Source organism: Pelophylax lessonae, assembly GCF_965119305.1.
Source record: "Pelophylax lessonae genome assembly, chromosome: 4".
NCBI classification, from domain to species: Eukaryota; Metazoa; Chordata; class Amphibia; order Anura; family Ranidae; genus Pelophylax; species Pelophylax lessonae.
In genome coordinates this window covers 212,762,204-212,777,488 of record NC_138771.1, presented here as the reverse complement: position 1 = coordinate 212,777,488, position 15,285 = coordinate 212,762,204, and the positions used below count along the sequence as shown (strand labels likewise).

The window sequence follows — 15,285 nt, the reverse complement described above, 5'->3', positions numbered from 1 at the left end:
ACCAAGAAGGCCACCTTCTGGGATAATGTAAGCAAGGGAATCTCCCTGATGTTTTAAAAGGGAGGTTTCTGCAGAACCGACAAAACCAAATTAAGATCCCCGGGCGATAAGGGCGCGCGCACTGGCGGAGCCAAGTGCCGCACCCCCTGGATGAAATTCCGCACCAAGGAATGAGTAGCCAGCGGCTTCTGAAAGAAGATTGCTAACGCTGAAAACCTGACCCTTGATAGTGCTCAAGGATAGTTTCTGCTCAACCCCCTTTTGCAGAAAAGCCAAAATTCGGGTCACCAAATAGGTACGTGGGGGAAATCCCAACTATTCAGACCACGCAATATAAGTCTTCCATGTGCGATAATAGACTTTGCTAGAAGTCGCTTTCCTCTTTAATTAGAGTAGGAATAACTGAAGCTGACAATCCCCTGTCCTTCAGTACCTGGGTCTCAATGGCCAGGCCGTTAAAACCAGCGACTGTAAAGCACGATGGAAGATCGGTCCTTGAGACCGCAGATCCTCCCTGAGAAGAAGTCTCCAAGGAGCGTCTGCGACTAGCCTGCCCAAGTCGGCGTACCCGGCTTGACAAGGCCAGCCCGGAATTACCAGGATAACTGGAGTTCCCTCCACCTCTATCCTGCGGAGAAATCTCAGCAGTAACTTGAGAGGGGGGAAGACATACAGTAGCTGATACTTCCCCTACGGGGTGCTCAGCGCGTCTGCTGCGTCCGCTAGAGGATCGTGGGCGCGAGCCCTGTTGAGCCAACCTGCCAACAGATCCATCTCCGGGGTGCCCCAATGAAGGGACAGCTGGGGAAATACCTCTGGATGAAGAGACTATTCCTCTTGATCCAGAATCTGACGGCTGAAATAATCTGCCTGCCCACCCCCGTGATAAATATCGCGGAGAGAACTGGAACAACTGTTCCCCCAATAAAGAATGTTGGCCACTTCTATGGCCGCCAGGGCACTATTGGTGCCCCTTGGTGATTGACATAAGTCATGACCGTGGCATAGTCCGATTGGATCTGAACCGGACTGCCCTGGAGCTGCTCGGTCCAGTAAATCAGACAAAGTCTGATCGTTCTCAGTTCCAACACCTTTATCGGTAACCTGGAATTTATCAGAAGAAATGACTTCCCCTGGCTGAGCATCGGAGACCGAAGCCACCAGACCAGAGCCTCCCTGGTCTGCTCGCTCAATCGGATCCGATTGTCCAGGGAATCGGGATTCCGATTCCATATGAGAAGAATCTCCTCTTTGGAGAATTCGGGTATGAGACTGGGCAAACGGTACTGCCTCTAAGGAGGCGACCATCATTCCCAGCCAGTTGACGGACAGCAACATCCGAATCATTGACTGAATCTTCTAGAGTTTCTCCACCTGGAGAAACACTCTTGCCAAGGATGTATCCAAAATTAGGCCTAGATAGTTCAGTCTCCTGGTGGGAACCAGGGATGATCTTTGGGAAAAGCAAAGAAAAACGCTGATGTCCTGAGAAGATGGGGATATGAAGATAGGAATCCTAAATGTCTATGGACGCCAGGAAATCCCCCTGATGCAGGGAGGCCATCACTGTATGGATGGACTCCATCTCTTCCAAGACCAGAATTGGACGCACCTAGCCCTTTTTCCTGGGCATTGTGAACAGGTTCGACTAGAACTCCTCCAAGGAATGGGAACTACCACTGCTTGTTGTATCAAGCTGTCCCCCGCAAAGCTCTTTAAGCGACCCGGGGATGTCGAATATTGGAAGGGAAGAATCGCACCGGTGGAAGTGATCGAAACTCGATCTTGTATTCTGGAAAGCCCTGGATCCGGAAACCGGTGAAGACGTTCCCCCACCCTAGAGATGGGTGGGGCCCATTCTGTCAATCCAACGAGATAACAGTGCCTTTATTTAGTCTGGAAATCGGTGAGTCCACTATTGGTGGTACCGTCCATCTTTGTAATGAGGGATTCCTCAAAATGATAGTGCCTAGCAATGCGTTTGGAAATAGCAGGGGCTCGTTTACGGAAGACCCCATTTGGGCAAGGGAAATCCTTCACCATTTTGGTAGGCTTGCTAGTACCAAAAAAGGAATATCAGTCTCAGCTACCTCTGCCGGTGTAACCTCAAGATTTAAGGTTTCCCGGCAATGACAAGCTCAGAATCCGTATCTGAAGTATCAGATGACATAGGGGTAGGCGGGGGTCGCTCTTCTTGACCCCCGTCCCTGACAGGCTACCTCCACCCGGGATACCAAAGACTCCAAAACTGCTGATAATGCATCATCACAAGTGGGGTACTGGAGGGTCCTGCGGCCACCCTGAGGGGATCAGGTGGGGATACATGTGTGGCAGGGTTCATGTAACAAGACACTTGCCAGCAAACACAAAAAAATTAATTGTAAGAAAAAAACATTTTTTTTTTTTTAACTTAGTCCCCCAGCGCAGTAGCGCCCCTCAGTCTACCTGCTTGGACCCCTCAGAAAGAGAGAGAGAGAGAGACCCCAAGGCTCACCTGATGCACAGAAGTTTCTTATCAACCTGCTTCCAGCACTGTCTGTTACAGACAGGAAGTCTTTGGCTTGCTTTCCCTGGGCCAAGGAGGCGGCTTCGCCCCTTTACACGCCTTCCGGCGCCTCCCAATTACTCCACGAGGTGTTTGGTCACCTCAAACATGGCCGCCCCCATGCTGGAGACACGAGGCTACGCCAATATGGCGGCCTCGTGCGATCTACAGGAAAATGGCGGCGGCCTGTGTAGGATAGCGGCGGCTTGCGAGCTAGCAGCGGCCTGCGGGATGTGTGCATTCGGCCTGTGCGGCCTGCGGAAGTGCCTCGGCCTGCGGGAGGTGTCCTCGGCCTGCGGGAGCTGTGTGGCCTGTGGAAGTGACCGGCTTTCTGGAGGGATGGCGATCTGTGGCTGCAGTAACTCAGGCATAGGCATCGGCCTGTGTACACACTATGACAGGTAGGATACCTCTATACCTCAATAGTAATGCCTTTTAGTAGTCTGCCACTGACTTCAGTCACCCTTACAGTCATATAGTGAATTTAGATCGTCAGCTCCCAAACCAAGCCTCCTGGTTTCTATTCACAAAAATCACACTCAAATTGGGGGATCTGGGACCTGTTATAGGATAGAGGGGAGACCCAGAAAACCGAGTGTCCGACCATCCCAGAGAGGGGTCCGCGTCCACCAACAAACCCGACAGGGGGAGAGGGGGAACATTCTACTCACCATACCGGAACCAGGCGGGCGCCAACTCCTGACAGAACCCCTCTCCACCGGGGTGGGGGGGCTGTCGACCAATACGGACGCCGTGACTCTGTTGGTCATTGGCGTCCAGGCGAGACGTTTAACTCGCAAGGTCAGTCCCCGTCCAGTGGGACTATGTCGTGGCCGACCCAGCGCGGAGCTATGGCCTGCACGCGCTCGTAGGCTGAACTGGGGTGACCACTGGATCTCAACATCCAGCCCATCACCCAGTTTCAGCGTGCTTGCTTGAAGATCTCACAGGAACACTGGAGAAAAAAGCTGTCTAAAAAAGTATTTCTAAAAAAAAATCCTGCCAGGACCGAAGATCCTAGCAAGGAATCTAGGTCCTTCCTCCTAGACAGAAAAAAACTGATTTGCTGTAGCAGGAAGTGAGAGGATACACCCTCTGGGACTGCCCCTAGGGTGTGGCCAGAACGTTTTCTTTCCTGTCTAGTCCTACTCCTGTAGAGGGCAGTATAACCCGAGTTGATATTAATCAAGGAGGACTACGTCTGTCAATGAGCGACAGAGAAATGACACTTTGTTACAATGTAACGTAGTGAGTGTACAGCTTGTATAACAGTGTAAATTTACTGTCCCCTCAAAATAACTCAACACACAGCCATTAATGTCTAAACCGCTGGCAACAAAAGTGAGTACACCCCTAAGTGGAAATGTCCAAATTGGGCCCAAAGTGTCAATATTTTGTGTGGCCACCATTATTTTCCAGCACTGCCTTAACCCTCTTACTTTTTGTATCAATTGACCTTCCCTCTCATATTGTAAGCTCTAACGAACAGTGCCCTCTGATTCCTTTTATACCAAATTGTATTGTAACTGCAATGTCTGCCTTCATTTTGTTAAGTTCTGCACAAACGGTTGGCACAATATAAATCCTGTATAATAATAACATACAGTACTTGCACAACTATTTGGTACTGCAGCAGAACACTGGAAGCTGCATTGATCTGTCATTAAGACAAATAGTTCTCAGCAAAGTGGAATACATGCTGCTACGTGAACTGATGCAGCTTCTCTTATAGCAGTGTCAATTCTTTTTCAATCCCTCCCACTAGCTGAAAGTAATTTGGATGAGATAAACTTGGCAAGATTGTGAATGGCAGTTTAGGAATGCAATGTAAGATACATTATGATATAGATTAAATAGCTTAAAGGATGAGAAGTGGCAGCCAGCTATCCTTTCATATGCTGTCACTTGAGACTATTGCTTTGACCCACATCATTTTTTTTGTTTAGTTTTTTTTTTTTTTTAGCAATCCAATTGCATTCTAAACATAAGTTATAATTATATCTGGGGCTTCTGTTAGTCACTTTATGTTACTCTAAAAGCATACATATCAAAGAACCAATTGACAAGCCTAAATTATAATTGACACATACTGCTAGTTGACAATGAACCTATCATCTCTCACCATGGAGCGACTCAGACTCACCTGTAAATCTTTTTCTCTTCAGCATTTCTATGAAGTGTTGCTCCTACTCCTGATGCTGATCCTGTTGGTTCAAGCTGTGCTCGCAAATATCACAGTCATACAGTGCGTCCATTATAAATCACAAATGAGAATGCTGGATTCATCCTGGAATGTATCATATGTGGATAAGTCTGATCAAAGAAATAATGAAGTAGGTGTCATTTAAATACCATCCACAATTTAACAAAAGCAATTAACGTTCAGTTACTAAAGCAAAGGTCTTATTTAAACCTTATAGATTTTGTTACCCCAAAATTTCATATTCTCGATATACAGTATGCATGCTGTACCATGTACTTGTATGAGAATGTATCCTGTTCTCTTTGTATTGCTTCATTTGTGTGAAATCCCTGGTGTAGCTGTCAGTCCCTTTTTTTTCCTTTTAAAAACTGACCACACTAAGCAGGAGAACACATTGTAGTCAGTTCTCTAGTTGTGCTGGGAACACAGTGTACTCTCCTCCAATAATCAGACTTGTCCCGACTTGTGCTTTTTGTTTTGTCCTGAAACCCTCCTACTGCACAGCCATTGACTGGCAAGCTCAGTGTGCTGCTGCTTCTCCTCCCCCAGCTCTTATGAAGCTGGGAACAGAGGGTATGTGATCACTTTTAAAAAAGGGGAAAAAAAAGAATTTTTAATTTTTTTTTTTTATATCTATACAAACATTTTTGCCTTTCATTTCTGCTTTCAACTGAATGGGTTATTTTACAAGATGATCATCAATTATTTTAATAGGCATGTTATTAGTTCTTTATCTTGTGTGGTAACTAGGTTTTTTCTTGTCTTCAGTCAGCTTAAAACTCCCCTTTTTAGTTGTGACTGTGATGGCACACCGCTGCTGTGCCATTACAGCGCCATTACAGCCTGTATTTTGTTAATGGTCAGGTGAACGTAGGGGAAGAGGCAGTAGCACTGGTGGCCGCGAGGAGTGGAAGTACAGCGGAAGCTGTACAAAAACAAAACTAAAAAGAAGAGTTTTTGCTTATTGATGAAAAGGAAAAAGCCCAAATACATTAAAGGTAAGTAGTTAATACAATATGTACATATATTAAAATCTTTGTATTTGGAGTTCAGCTGTAAATTATACTTCAAATTTTATAAAAAGGAACATATTCTATACATTTAACCTATTTGTAGAATGTGTGGTTTCCTATATGTTTCCTCATGCTGTATAAATAGAGGGCATCATTTCCCCTCAGATTCTATTGTCAGGGGTGCAGCTCGCAATTCACAGCATCCATTTAAATTGAACTTTTTTCCAGCAACTGAAACGTAGTCACACTTTGTGTTGCTCTGTTTGAACCTGCCAGTGTCTGGATGCAACATTGCTATAAATGAGGTACACTTTTTATGTTCTTTCTTTTCCACACATGAAGAAAATAGTGAAGTCAAGAAGGTGGAGGAAGTGCCTGTGCTGCTAATCATTTAGATATACGGCAGTCACATAGTTACATAGGGCCGGATTTAAAGAAACTGCAGCTTCAAACATCTATGACGTGTTTCAGTTTCTCCGCTTTAAAATCAATTAACTAGCGCTGCGGCGAATTGGCTAGTGAAACAGCAATAATGAATTCCGCCGTCAGCGGTATTCACTTACGATCGCGGCTTCGCAAATGAGCATACTTATGTCTTTGTGCTTATAGCAGGTTCACATAGCGATGTGGGTTAGTGGATTAGTGCACACATCACGTCTGTAATTCATCTCCCTCTGCTGTAGGTTCGAGGCTTACCATCTCCACCTATCTTTTTTATTTTCTTTTTTTGTTTATATTTCAAAAATGTAACGGATTACATCATATATTTTGCTAAATAATGTTACACTCAGAAGCGCTTTCAAACTTACAGCATTTTAAGTGATTTTATGATCTTTTCTGTGTGTCGAATCGATCTTATGATTGAAAGTAGCAAAGGCAAGTGACCAAACCCCTACACTACTTCAGGTCAAGATGAAACCTCACAATTTTACCACGGTCTTCTTCCTAGATTCCATACACTGTTTAGTACTTTAGCTATATGTGCTTTTTATCCTTAACACACTCCTTTTTTTTCACCAAACAGCTTTATTCTGCACAATAGCTAAGTGCTTTGCAACTTCACTGCAGTTAACAACGTCATGGGTTCAAATCCCAACAATCACTACACTTGGGATCTCTTTTCACTCTCATTTTTTTTTGAGTTTTTTTAAACTATCTTGAATTTGGGGGGGGGGGGTGGAGGGGGTGGTGTCCTACCCAAATTTCAAGCACATTAATGGAACCAACACAATTTTGATTTTATGAGTGTGGTCCTAGTTTTCTCGAGATGCAATTCTTTACATATTTACCATGGTTCTTACAATTTCTTGACCAATAAACATAGGTGTCTGATATTGGACTCTCTCCATATTTCAACAACACAGACCCTCATAGTCCAACACTACATTTGCCTCACACCTCAACACAACACTGTCACATCCCTACTCTACATTACAACCCCTCACATCACCAGTACAAGCAGCATGCAAAGTGCAAAGCTCCGGCCTTGGCAGCTTAATGGGCCATACACTAAGAATTTTTCAAGACTTTTTCCTGTAGACTTAACCAAACCATATAATATGAGGTCAAACCTCAACACTTTCAATTTGTATGCAATCAGGCAGGCCCTTGCACTACAAAGAAAATGTCAATCTGAAGGATAAAGTCTTCTCTAAATCTTACAGTGTGTATGGCCCTTTTGTCTGTAGGCACCCACACAAAACAAAAAACATGTTCCATTCAAAAGTCTTTATTTATTCTAGAATGACAGCATAAGGAGGGATGCAGCAAGATAATATTGTCAGTCTCCAGTCCGTGTGCCTTTACAGCGCCAGCCCACGATCATTGCTCCATGGCTACGGGATTCTGATGTCTTCCCCAACTTCATGCAGAGTTCAGAATCCATTCTGCACCTCTACCAGCTCATAGGGGACAGGCATGGCCAGGTTGCTGGTCAGCTTCCAAGCCACTTTGGAAGTTCCAGGGTGTTCATGTTGGTCATCGATGCTGCTTTTGGCCATGTGCCTTACCAAATATCCACTGACCACAAAAGAAGATGAGTGGAGTCCATCAAGGTGGGTTTCTACCAGCTACAACCGCAAGCAGTACCACTCCTGGAAAAATAAAACAAAGGATAAGACATTTCATTATGAAAATCACATCTTAATGCCTGTTTGCTTCATTCTGAACTTCATTTAATTTCGACATCACGAGTGAAATAACACATTTTCTGCCAACTTACACAAACCAGAAATCATTAATGCAAACATTTGAATACACACCTGTGACGCCAGACAGCCCATCACCACAGGCTTCTCATGGTACATGCCATGATTCCAAGATGTTCACGTTCTGGAAAATTAGAACACCATAAGATACCAAGCAGCCGTTCATGTTATCAATAACTACACAGGTGGCATAGACACAACTAAACACCTGCCAGCTCTTCTCAGCCCTTTCCACTATTCACAATACCAACATGTTTATGGCTAGAGGTGCATGTTTTTGCTCAAGTAACACAATTTTACCAATGTTGACTACACTTTATCTACAATGGCAAGTGTCATTGGCAGATGATAATTACCCTCTGTCTCCCTGTGAGTGGCACCTCTGCTAACTAGCAAATTAATACACATGCCCTATCTTGACCGGTTACAGTACTTACATGTAAAGTGGCTAGCAACCAGGGTATTCCGGGTGGCAAAACCTGCAGCGGTGCTCCGCCGCCTGGGGGCCGCCGGCTGACGGACCTCTGGCTCCCTCTCCTCCGTCAGCTCCCAAGATTCATCCCGGGCAACGCACATGTTGTGCAACACGCAGCACGCCAGGATGATCTTGGAAGCCTTTGTAGGAGAGTACAGGAGTTCACCCCCAGGCCGGGCCAAGCAGAGAAACCGGGATTTGAGAAGACCTATGGTCAACTCGATGATACTCCGGCTTCTCCGCAAGGCCCTGTTATAATTCATTTCTGCTCGGCCCTGGGGGTACCTGATTGGAGCCATCAGCCACGTCAGCTGTGGGTAACCAGCATCCCCTGAAAAAAAGGAAAAATATACATTAGTTCTTCATATCATGTGACTCCTCAAAATGGGAGACAATTATGCATTTTACTAAACAACCTGCTCGTCTGTTTGAAAAAACTCATATGAAACATCTCAACTCTGTCTAACTGCCTAAATCACTAATACAAATGGGAAAAAGGACACACAAAGTGGTGTGTTTCTCTTGCAAGTTCCAACTTGGCCCCTATTTTGTTCCTATTACATTAGCCTAGGTCTTACTTCTGGAATATATCTGCAACTAGAGTGAGGAAACCAATATTGACTCACTTATGCAAAGTACTTTGGGGATATGGCAATACCATTGGAATCATTTCTAGGTTTTGTTTGGGTGGCTAGAGGACACCATTTACACATTGGTTAACCACCTTCATTTGACTCAAAGACAACTTTGGAAATCTTTCTTTTGTGAGCTGCTAAGCTGCTGATCTGGTTGTGTGTGAACAGCCTGCCAACTCCTAACACATCCATTTTAGGTAGGCTTTGCTTAAATCAGGGTGTACACCGATGTAGCTTATTCCTATGTCTATGTAATCTTACAGTTTATGGTGTTAAGACAAAATACTTTACCAATAAGCCACCCTTGGGGCATTTGGCCACTTTCAAACGCCTCGTACAGAGTACTGGTTCGTAACATACTGGAATCATGGCACGACCCTGGGTGACCAGTGTTGACACTCATGATGCGCTGTTTGGCGTCACAAACTAATTGGACGTTCAGGGAGTGGTACTGCTTGCGGTTGCGGTACTCCACTTCATGGCTCCTTGGTGGCCTAATGGCTATGTGGGTGCCATCGATTGCCCCTAGTATTTGCGGCATGTGTGCCCGCAGGTAGAAACCCAACTTGACTTCATTCCACTCATTTTCATTCTGTGGCCAGTGGATAAAATTGGGCACTATATCGACTATGGCATTAATGACCAACATGAACACCCTTGAAACTGTGGGCTGGCTAATGCCCATGATACTTCCCGAAGTGGCTTGGAAGCTGCCACGCCCTAAAATATACAAAGTGGCCAGCAATCTGGCCATGCCGGGCACTGCATGGCCGCGCTGTGTGTCCGGGTCAATTTTGTCTGATATGAGCTGGTAGAGGTGGAGAATAGTTCCTCGCTCGAGCCGGAACTTCCTCCTGACATCAGAATCTCGCAGCTTGTCCAAATAGATCCTTGGAGCAAAAATGCGTGGCTGGCGAGTTAAGGGCACACGGACTGGAGGTGCTGCTGGAGGTGCTGCTGCTGCTTCCCCACCTTCTGCTGCCTCCTGTGCTAGGGCCTCCTCAAACAAGGCACCGATGAATGCCAACATTGCACCATCTAATGCGTCTGGGATATCGTCCTCCATTTTGAACGCGCAAATTCGCGAATGCGCAGATATATATAGAAACGGCCGCTAATTATCACACCTGTGAGCCAGCTATAAAAGGAGCACATGGACAATATGGCTGCTGGATGTTATAGATCGATGTTTCTTATGTGCTAGCAAGACCCTGTGACCCACAACGTACATTATCTTGAGGTAAGACAATTGTATCTCTCTCTCCCAAAAAAAAAACAACAAATTCTCTCTCTCTCTCTCTCTCTCTCTATATATATATATATCTAGATCTGTCTGTTTGTGTGTTCTTGCTCACCGTTATTGTTTACTGAAGGAGAGAATTTGTACTTATCTTGGGTGTGCTTAAGTTGTCTATGGTGAATCCCCTCCAACCCACAATAGCTTGGGAACCCCTCAAGTGTCTTTTAATCATTGGCAGTTGGCCCCATGTGCATGTGGTTTTGACATGTGTTTTCTCATGTTTGTTAAAGGTGTGCAGTCTAGATTTGGCATCTAAACCTGCCCCCTTACCTTCCCAGCTTCCAAAGACACCATTTTTGCTTTCCTGATAACTGTAATTTATTATGTGCACGTATGTAGGTCATGCGATTTCTCATGTATGTTTAATGTTTGCAGCCTCCTTTTGCCTATAAAGGATTACACCACCCCCCCCCCCCCCACCAAGTCTGTTTGTGCCATTAGGTAAGTGTTTGGAGGGCCTCATGTGCTTTGTGCCCATATGCGTTTTCTTATGTGTTTTTTTCCATTTCTTTGCAGCCTCTTCTGCTCTTTTGCCACCAACACCACCACCACCACCACCACCAAGTCTGTTTGTGCCATTAGGTAAGTGTTTGGAGGGCCTCGTGTGATTTGTGCCCATATGCGTTTTCTTATGTGTTTTTTTCCATTTCTTTGCAGCCTCTTCTGCTCTTTTGCCACCAACACCACCACCACCACCACCACCAAGTCTATTTGTGCCATTAGGTAAGTGTTTGGAGGGCCTCGTGTGATTTGTGCCCATATGCGTTTTCTTATGTGTTTTTTTCCATTTCTTTGCAGCCTCTTCTGCTCTTTTGCCACCAACACCACCACCACCACCACCACCACCACCAAGTCTGTTTGTGCCATTAGGTAAGTGTGTTCTGTAACTGTTCACTAATTATACTGTATATGAAGAGCAATCTGCAAATCATTTTTTTTTCTGTTTTCTCTTTTGTCATTTCAGATTTAGGCGTTTGGGGCTCTTTGCTGCTGCTGGACAGCCAGATTCTCTGCCCACCTCGTGCTCCCATGGCCCCACCCACTGGAAGGCTGAGGAGAAGGGGCAGGGTGGCCAGGGGGGGCAGGGTGGCCAGGGTGGCCATGGGGGGCAGGGTGGGCAGATCGTCTGGCTCTGGTGTGAGGGAGGCTCCAGCTGTATCCATGAGGGAGTCCACCATCCCCATCCCGGAGGAGGAAGCCGGGGGAGGTGGTAACACACCAAGTGGACAAGCTGGCTCTTCTGACAGTAGTCCTGGAGAGGGTCCGTCCACCCGAGTCAGCTTGTCCACATTATCCCGGCTTCCCCGTTTCTCCCACAATCAGTGCTGTGTCCTGGTCCAGGCCTATATGGCCAGATATCAGGCGATACATGGGACCAGGGCCGCGTCTCACTCGGTAACAGAGAAGCGCAGATTGTGGGATGAAATCCGGGATGCTGTAAATGCACTGGGTGAATCACCTCGCCACCGTGACAGTGTGCGGAAGAAGGTCACCGACATCTGTGCGTCCGTTCGGAAGAAGCTAATTGCATGGGCTGCGGAGGGTCTTTATGACCGACAAGGTCGGCTGGATGAATGTGCACGAAGTTCTCTCTGGGATTATCAATTACCTTTCTTGCAGATCATAGGACCCGATACCATCTTTCCCAGAGAGGACTTAGATTCGGATGCTTTGCACCGAGGTAGGATATTATCTTGGATGTCAATTGTGTGAGTTGTTTTGAAAAGATGAACTACTATCCTATGTGTGACATGAATAGAATTTGATACTTGCCCTTCCAATTGTCCTTTTTTTGTTTTCCCCAACCTGCAATTTGTTCATCTGTAGCACAGATCTCAGCCCCTCCACAGCCCATGCAGCTTGGCGACCCAGACGGACTCACGGGTGTTGACATAAGTGCTGACCCTCCTCCTGGTAGGTCCCATATCATACTGTGCCAAACAATGTAGATGTATATTTTATTCTTTCCAAGATAGCTCATATTGCTATGTCCTTTACAGAAGATCCGCAGCAGGGAACACACCCAGTGCAGCAAGGCCTGGAGGAAGGTGTTGGTATGTCTAGCAAAATAATATTTTTTTTTGAATCTTATTAACCCCATTAACACACATGTTTTTTCCTATGAAAGAGTGTTGCCTTTTAGATGTTTATCCTGCAAAACACTGTTGACAGCATTAATGGGTGCCGTCATTAGTAGGCAGACCAAGCCTTCTTAACCTTTGGGAGGGTTTAGCAAGTGTCCTATGAGCCCAGGAAAGCACTTTTGAATGTTTGGCCTCAATGCTTCATTCCTGAAGCTAGGAGGGCAATCTGGCCATAATCATTACTGCCTAAGGTTATGTACTAAACATGTTTTTTTTTTTTTTTCTTTTTTCAAAGAACATCAGGCCCCTCTTGACGTAGCAGCTGGAGTAGGATCAGGAGCTGGCGACGATTCTGCATCCAGTGCTGTGGTATGTGATATAAGGGAACAAGGTACACATGTAACATTTCAATGGTAGTAATGATTTTGGGCTAGATGTGGCTTACATTGTGTGTGTTAAATTAGTGCTATGACATTCTGACGATGCACCAGCACAACAAGAGTTCTATCTTGAACATCAGGGAATTATGTTATAATTTGGTGTGCCACTAATGTTCCAAAAACATCCAGGACCTTTAAAGTCCGGCCAGTCTTTGATTTTCCAGGTCCAAATTCATGTGTATCGTTTGGTTGGGTTGTCCTGTAGCCGATTGATGGCAAGATTTTAGACAACATACGTAGATGTAGAAAGTCATTGGTGTAGTAACAGATTTACCAAAAGCATAAACAACCTACCACACCAGGGTTAATTGGGAACACCTTCATGTCAAAACATTTTTGCCTTTGTCATATTAGTCCTACCAATATAATATGTACCCATTATCAGAAGTGTTGCTAGCTTGGATAATATTACAATGAACAAGTACTTATTAGAAGCACATCAAACTTTTCAACGTTCTGCTTGGGGTGTTAAGTTGTCAAACTAATCTGAACTATTTAGTCATGATGTTTGATAATGATTTTGTCTATTTCTTCTGCTTTCAGGTAGCCTTCGATGCAGAGGGATTGTCACCTACCCAATCTCGTCCATCTATGCTGGATGTAGCCGAGAGGCTGCTTGATGAGTATCGGATCCAAAATGAGTTAAGGAGGCGTACTCAGCAATCTACTGAGGTAGTACGTCTGCTCGGGCTCATACAGGAATCTGTAGCAACAATGGTACAGGTTCAACAGGATATGCATAACAGCTTGGTAAGTTTAGCAGACCAGCATCAACGGGATCGGCAAAGTGTTGACACTCAGGTGCTGGCCACACGCCAATGCCTGTTTGGATCTGAAGATGCCCCATTGGCAGAGCCCTCCCAAACATCTCACTCACCTGCCACTGCAGGTTGTGGTAGTGGGAGGGTAATGCCAGTGTTGGCCATTTGTCAGGCAGCTGGGGATGGGACAATTCCTCCTGTAGCCACTCCTAGCACTTCACACTCCGCTCGGACTTCCACACCCCTCAATGAGCAATGCTCCTGCACAACCTCATTGCGCACTGGTTCCACAATGCCCCTTCCATTAGACTACACTCCCTACATACCTTTAGAACTTCTCTCCTACCCAGGCCATCACCCTTTGTCAACAGCCCCACATGCCATTTCCCCCCGCACCGTGGACCACAACAACCAATCAACCACCACTCCCTACACATCTTCACAACCCTTGCACCACCAGCAGCATCAAATAGCCTCGGGGCAGCAGCTAACAAATTTGATGGTAATGGCACACATTCCCCAAATTCTTAGGCTGAGCACAGAGCAAATTGGACTATTGGCACAAGATCTTCAGTCTGGGACATTTCCAGGCTTCACCACCCTGCATCAGCAGCAGCCTCATACACAAGATCTGATCATAATGGGCCACTATACCACAACTCTAAGGCTAACCCCAGAGCAGATGGGACTATTGGCCCACCATTTGATAGCAGGAACCTTTCCAGTGTTCACCACACTGCTTCAGTCACCACCACCACCACCACCACCAACTTAATTTGATATTTTTTTATTTATTTGTGTTAGTTTTGTTAATGATTGTTACATTGGCCAATTTGTGGGGCCATTTTTTTGTTTAATTTGAGGGTGGCACAATATGATTTATTATAGTGTTTTTTTTGGTGATGCAATTAAATTTTATGCAAAATGATTAGTTTGTGTTTGATCTTTGGTTTTTTATGAGTGTTGGTGGCCAAGTAATGGCCCTGGTTAATGTAGGCATTTATACACACGTGCTTCTCTATCTCCAAACATATGATTTCATTTAAATTTGGAAAACTCAATGTTCACATAATGACCCAAGAAAAGGTCTCCCTTCAAATGTAGCTTCAAAACAAGTCTCAAGGATAACATAAACCAAAGCCAACATACTAACAATTACAGACCACACCACTCGACTAAACAAATACAACACAAAAGACATTCGATGTGTACACCAAAAAGAAAACTTTGGTAATAAAAGAAACTCTTTTTAATAACACATGTAGGTGTCTACCAACTGTAGCGTCCAAAAAATATATTATTAAAATATATAATAGAATGAACAAAATGTCAAATGTAACATTTGTGTTGCAACGTGCAACATACTTTTTTTTTATTTTCTTTTTATAAAAATTTTTATTTTTTTTCCAACATTTTTCTTTTTTTTCCCAAAAAAGGGTTTTTTGTTAAACATTTTTTAATTTTTTTTCCCAAAAAAAGGGTTTTTTGTTAAACATTTTTAATTTTTTTTCCCAAAAAAAGGGTTTTTTGTTAAACATTTTTTAATTTTTTTTTCCCAAAAAAAGGGTTTTTTGTTAAACATTTTTTAATTTTTTTCCCAAAAAAGGGTTTTTTGTTTAACA

The 15,285-nt window shown here is 44.6% G+C and overlaps 1 protein-coding gene across 3 annotated transcripts in view; it reads left to right on the top strand.

Annotated features, from left to right (window-relative positions):
• Positions 1 to 15,285, top strand: part of MLC1 (modulator of VRAC current 1) — a 117,276-nt gene that overhangs the window by 88,948 nt on the left and 13,043 nt on the right. For all 3 annotated transcript variants that reach the window (XM_082256194.1, XM_082256193.1, XM_082256192.1), the window contains exon 11: positions 4,711 to 4,878. In XM_082256194.1, the coding sequence (XP_082112320.1) occupies positions 4,711 to 4,878 (168 nt within the window). The remainder of the gene's footprint in view (positions 1 to 4,710; positions 4,879 to 15,285) is intronic.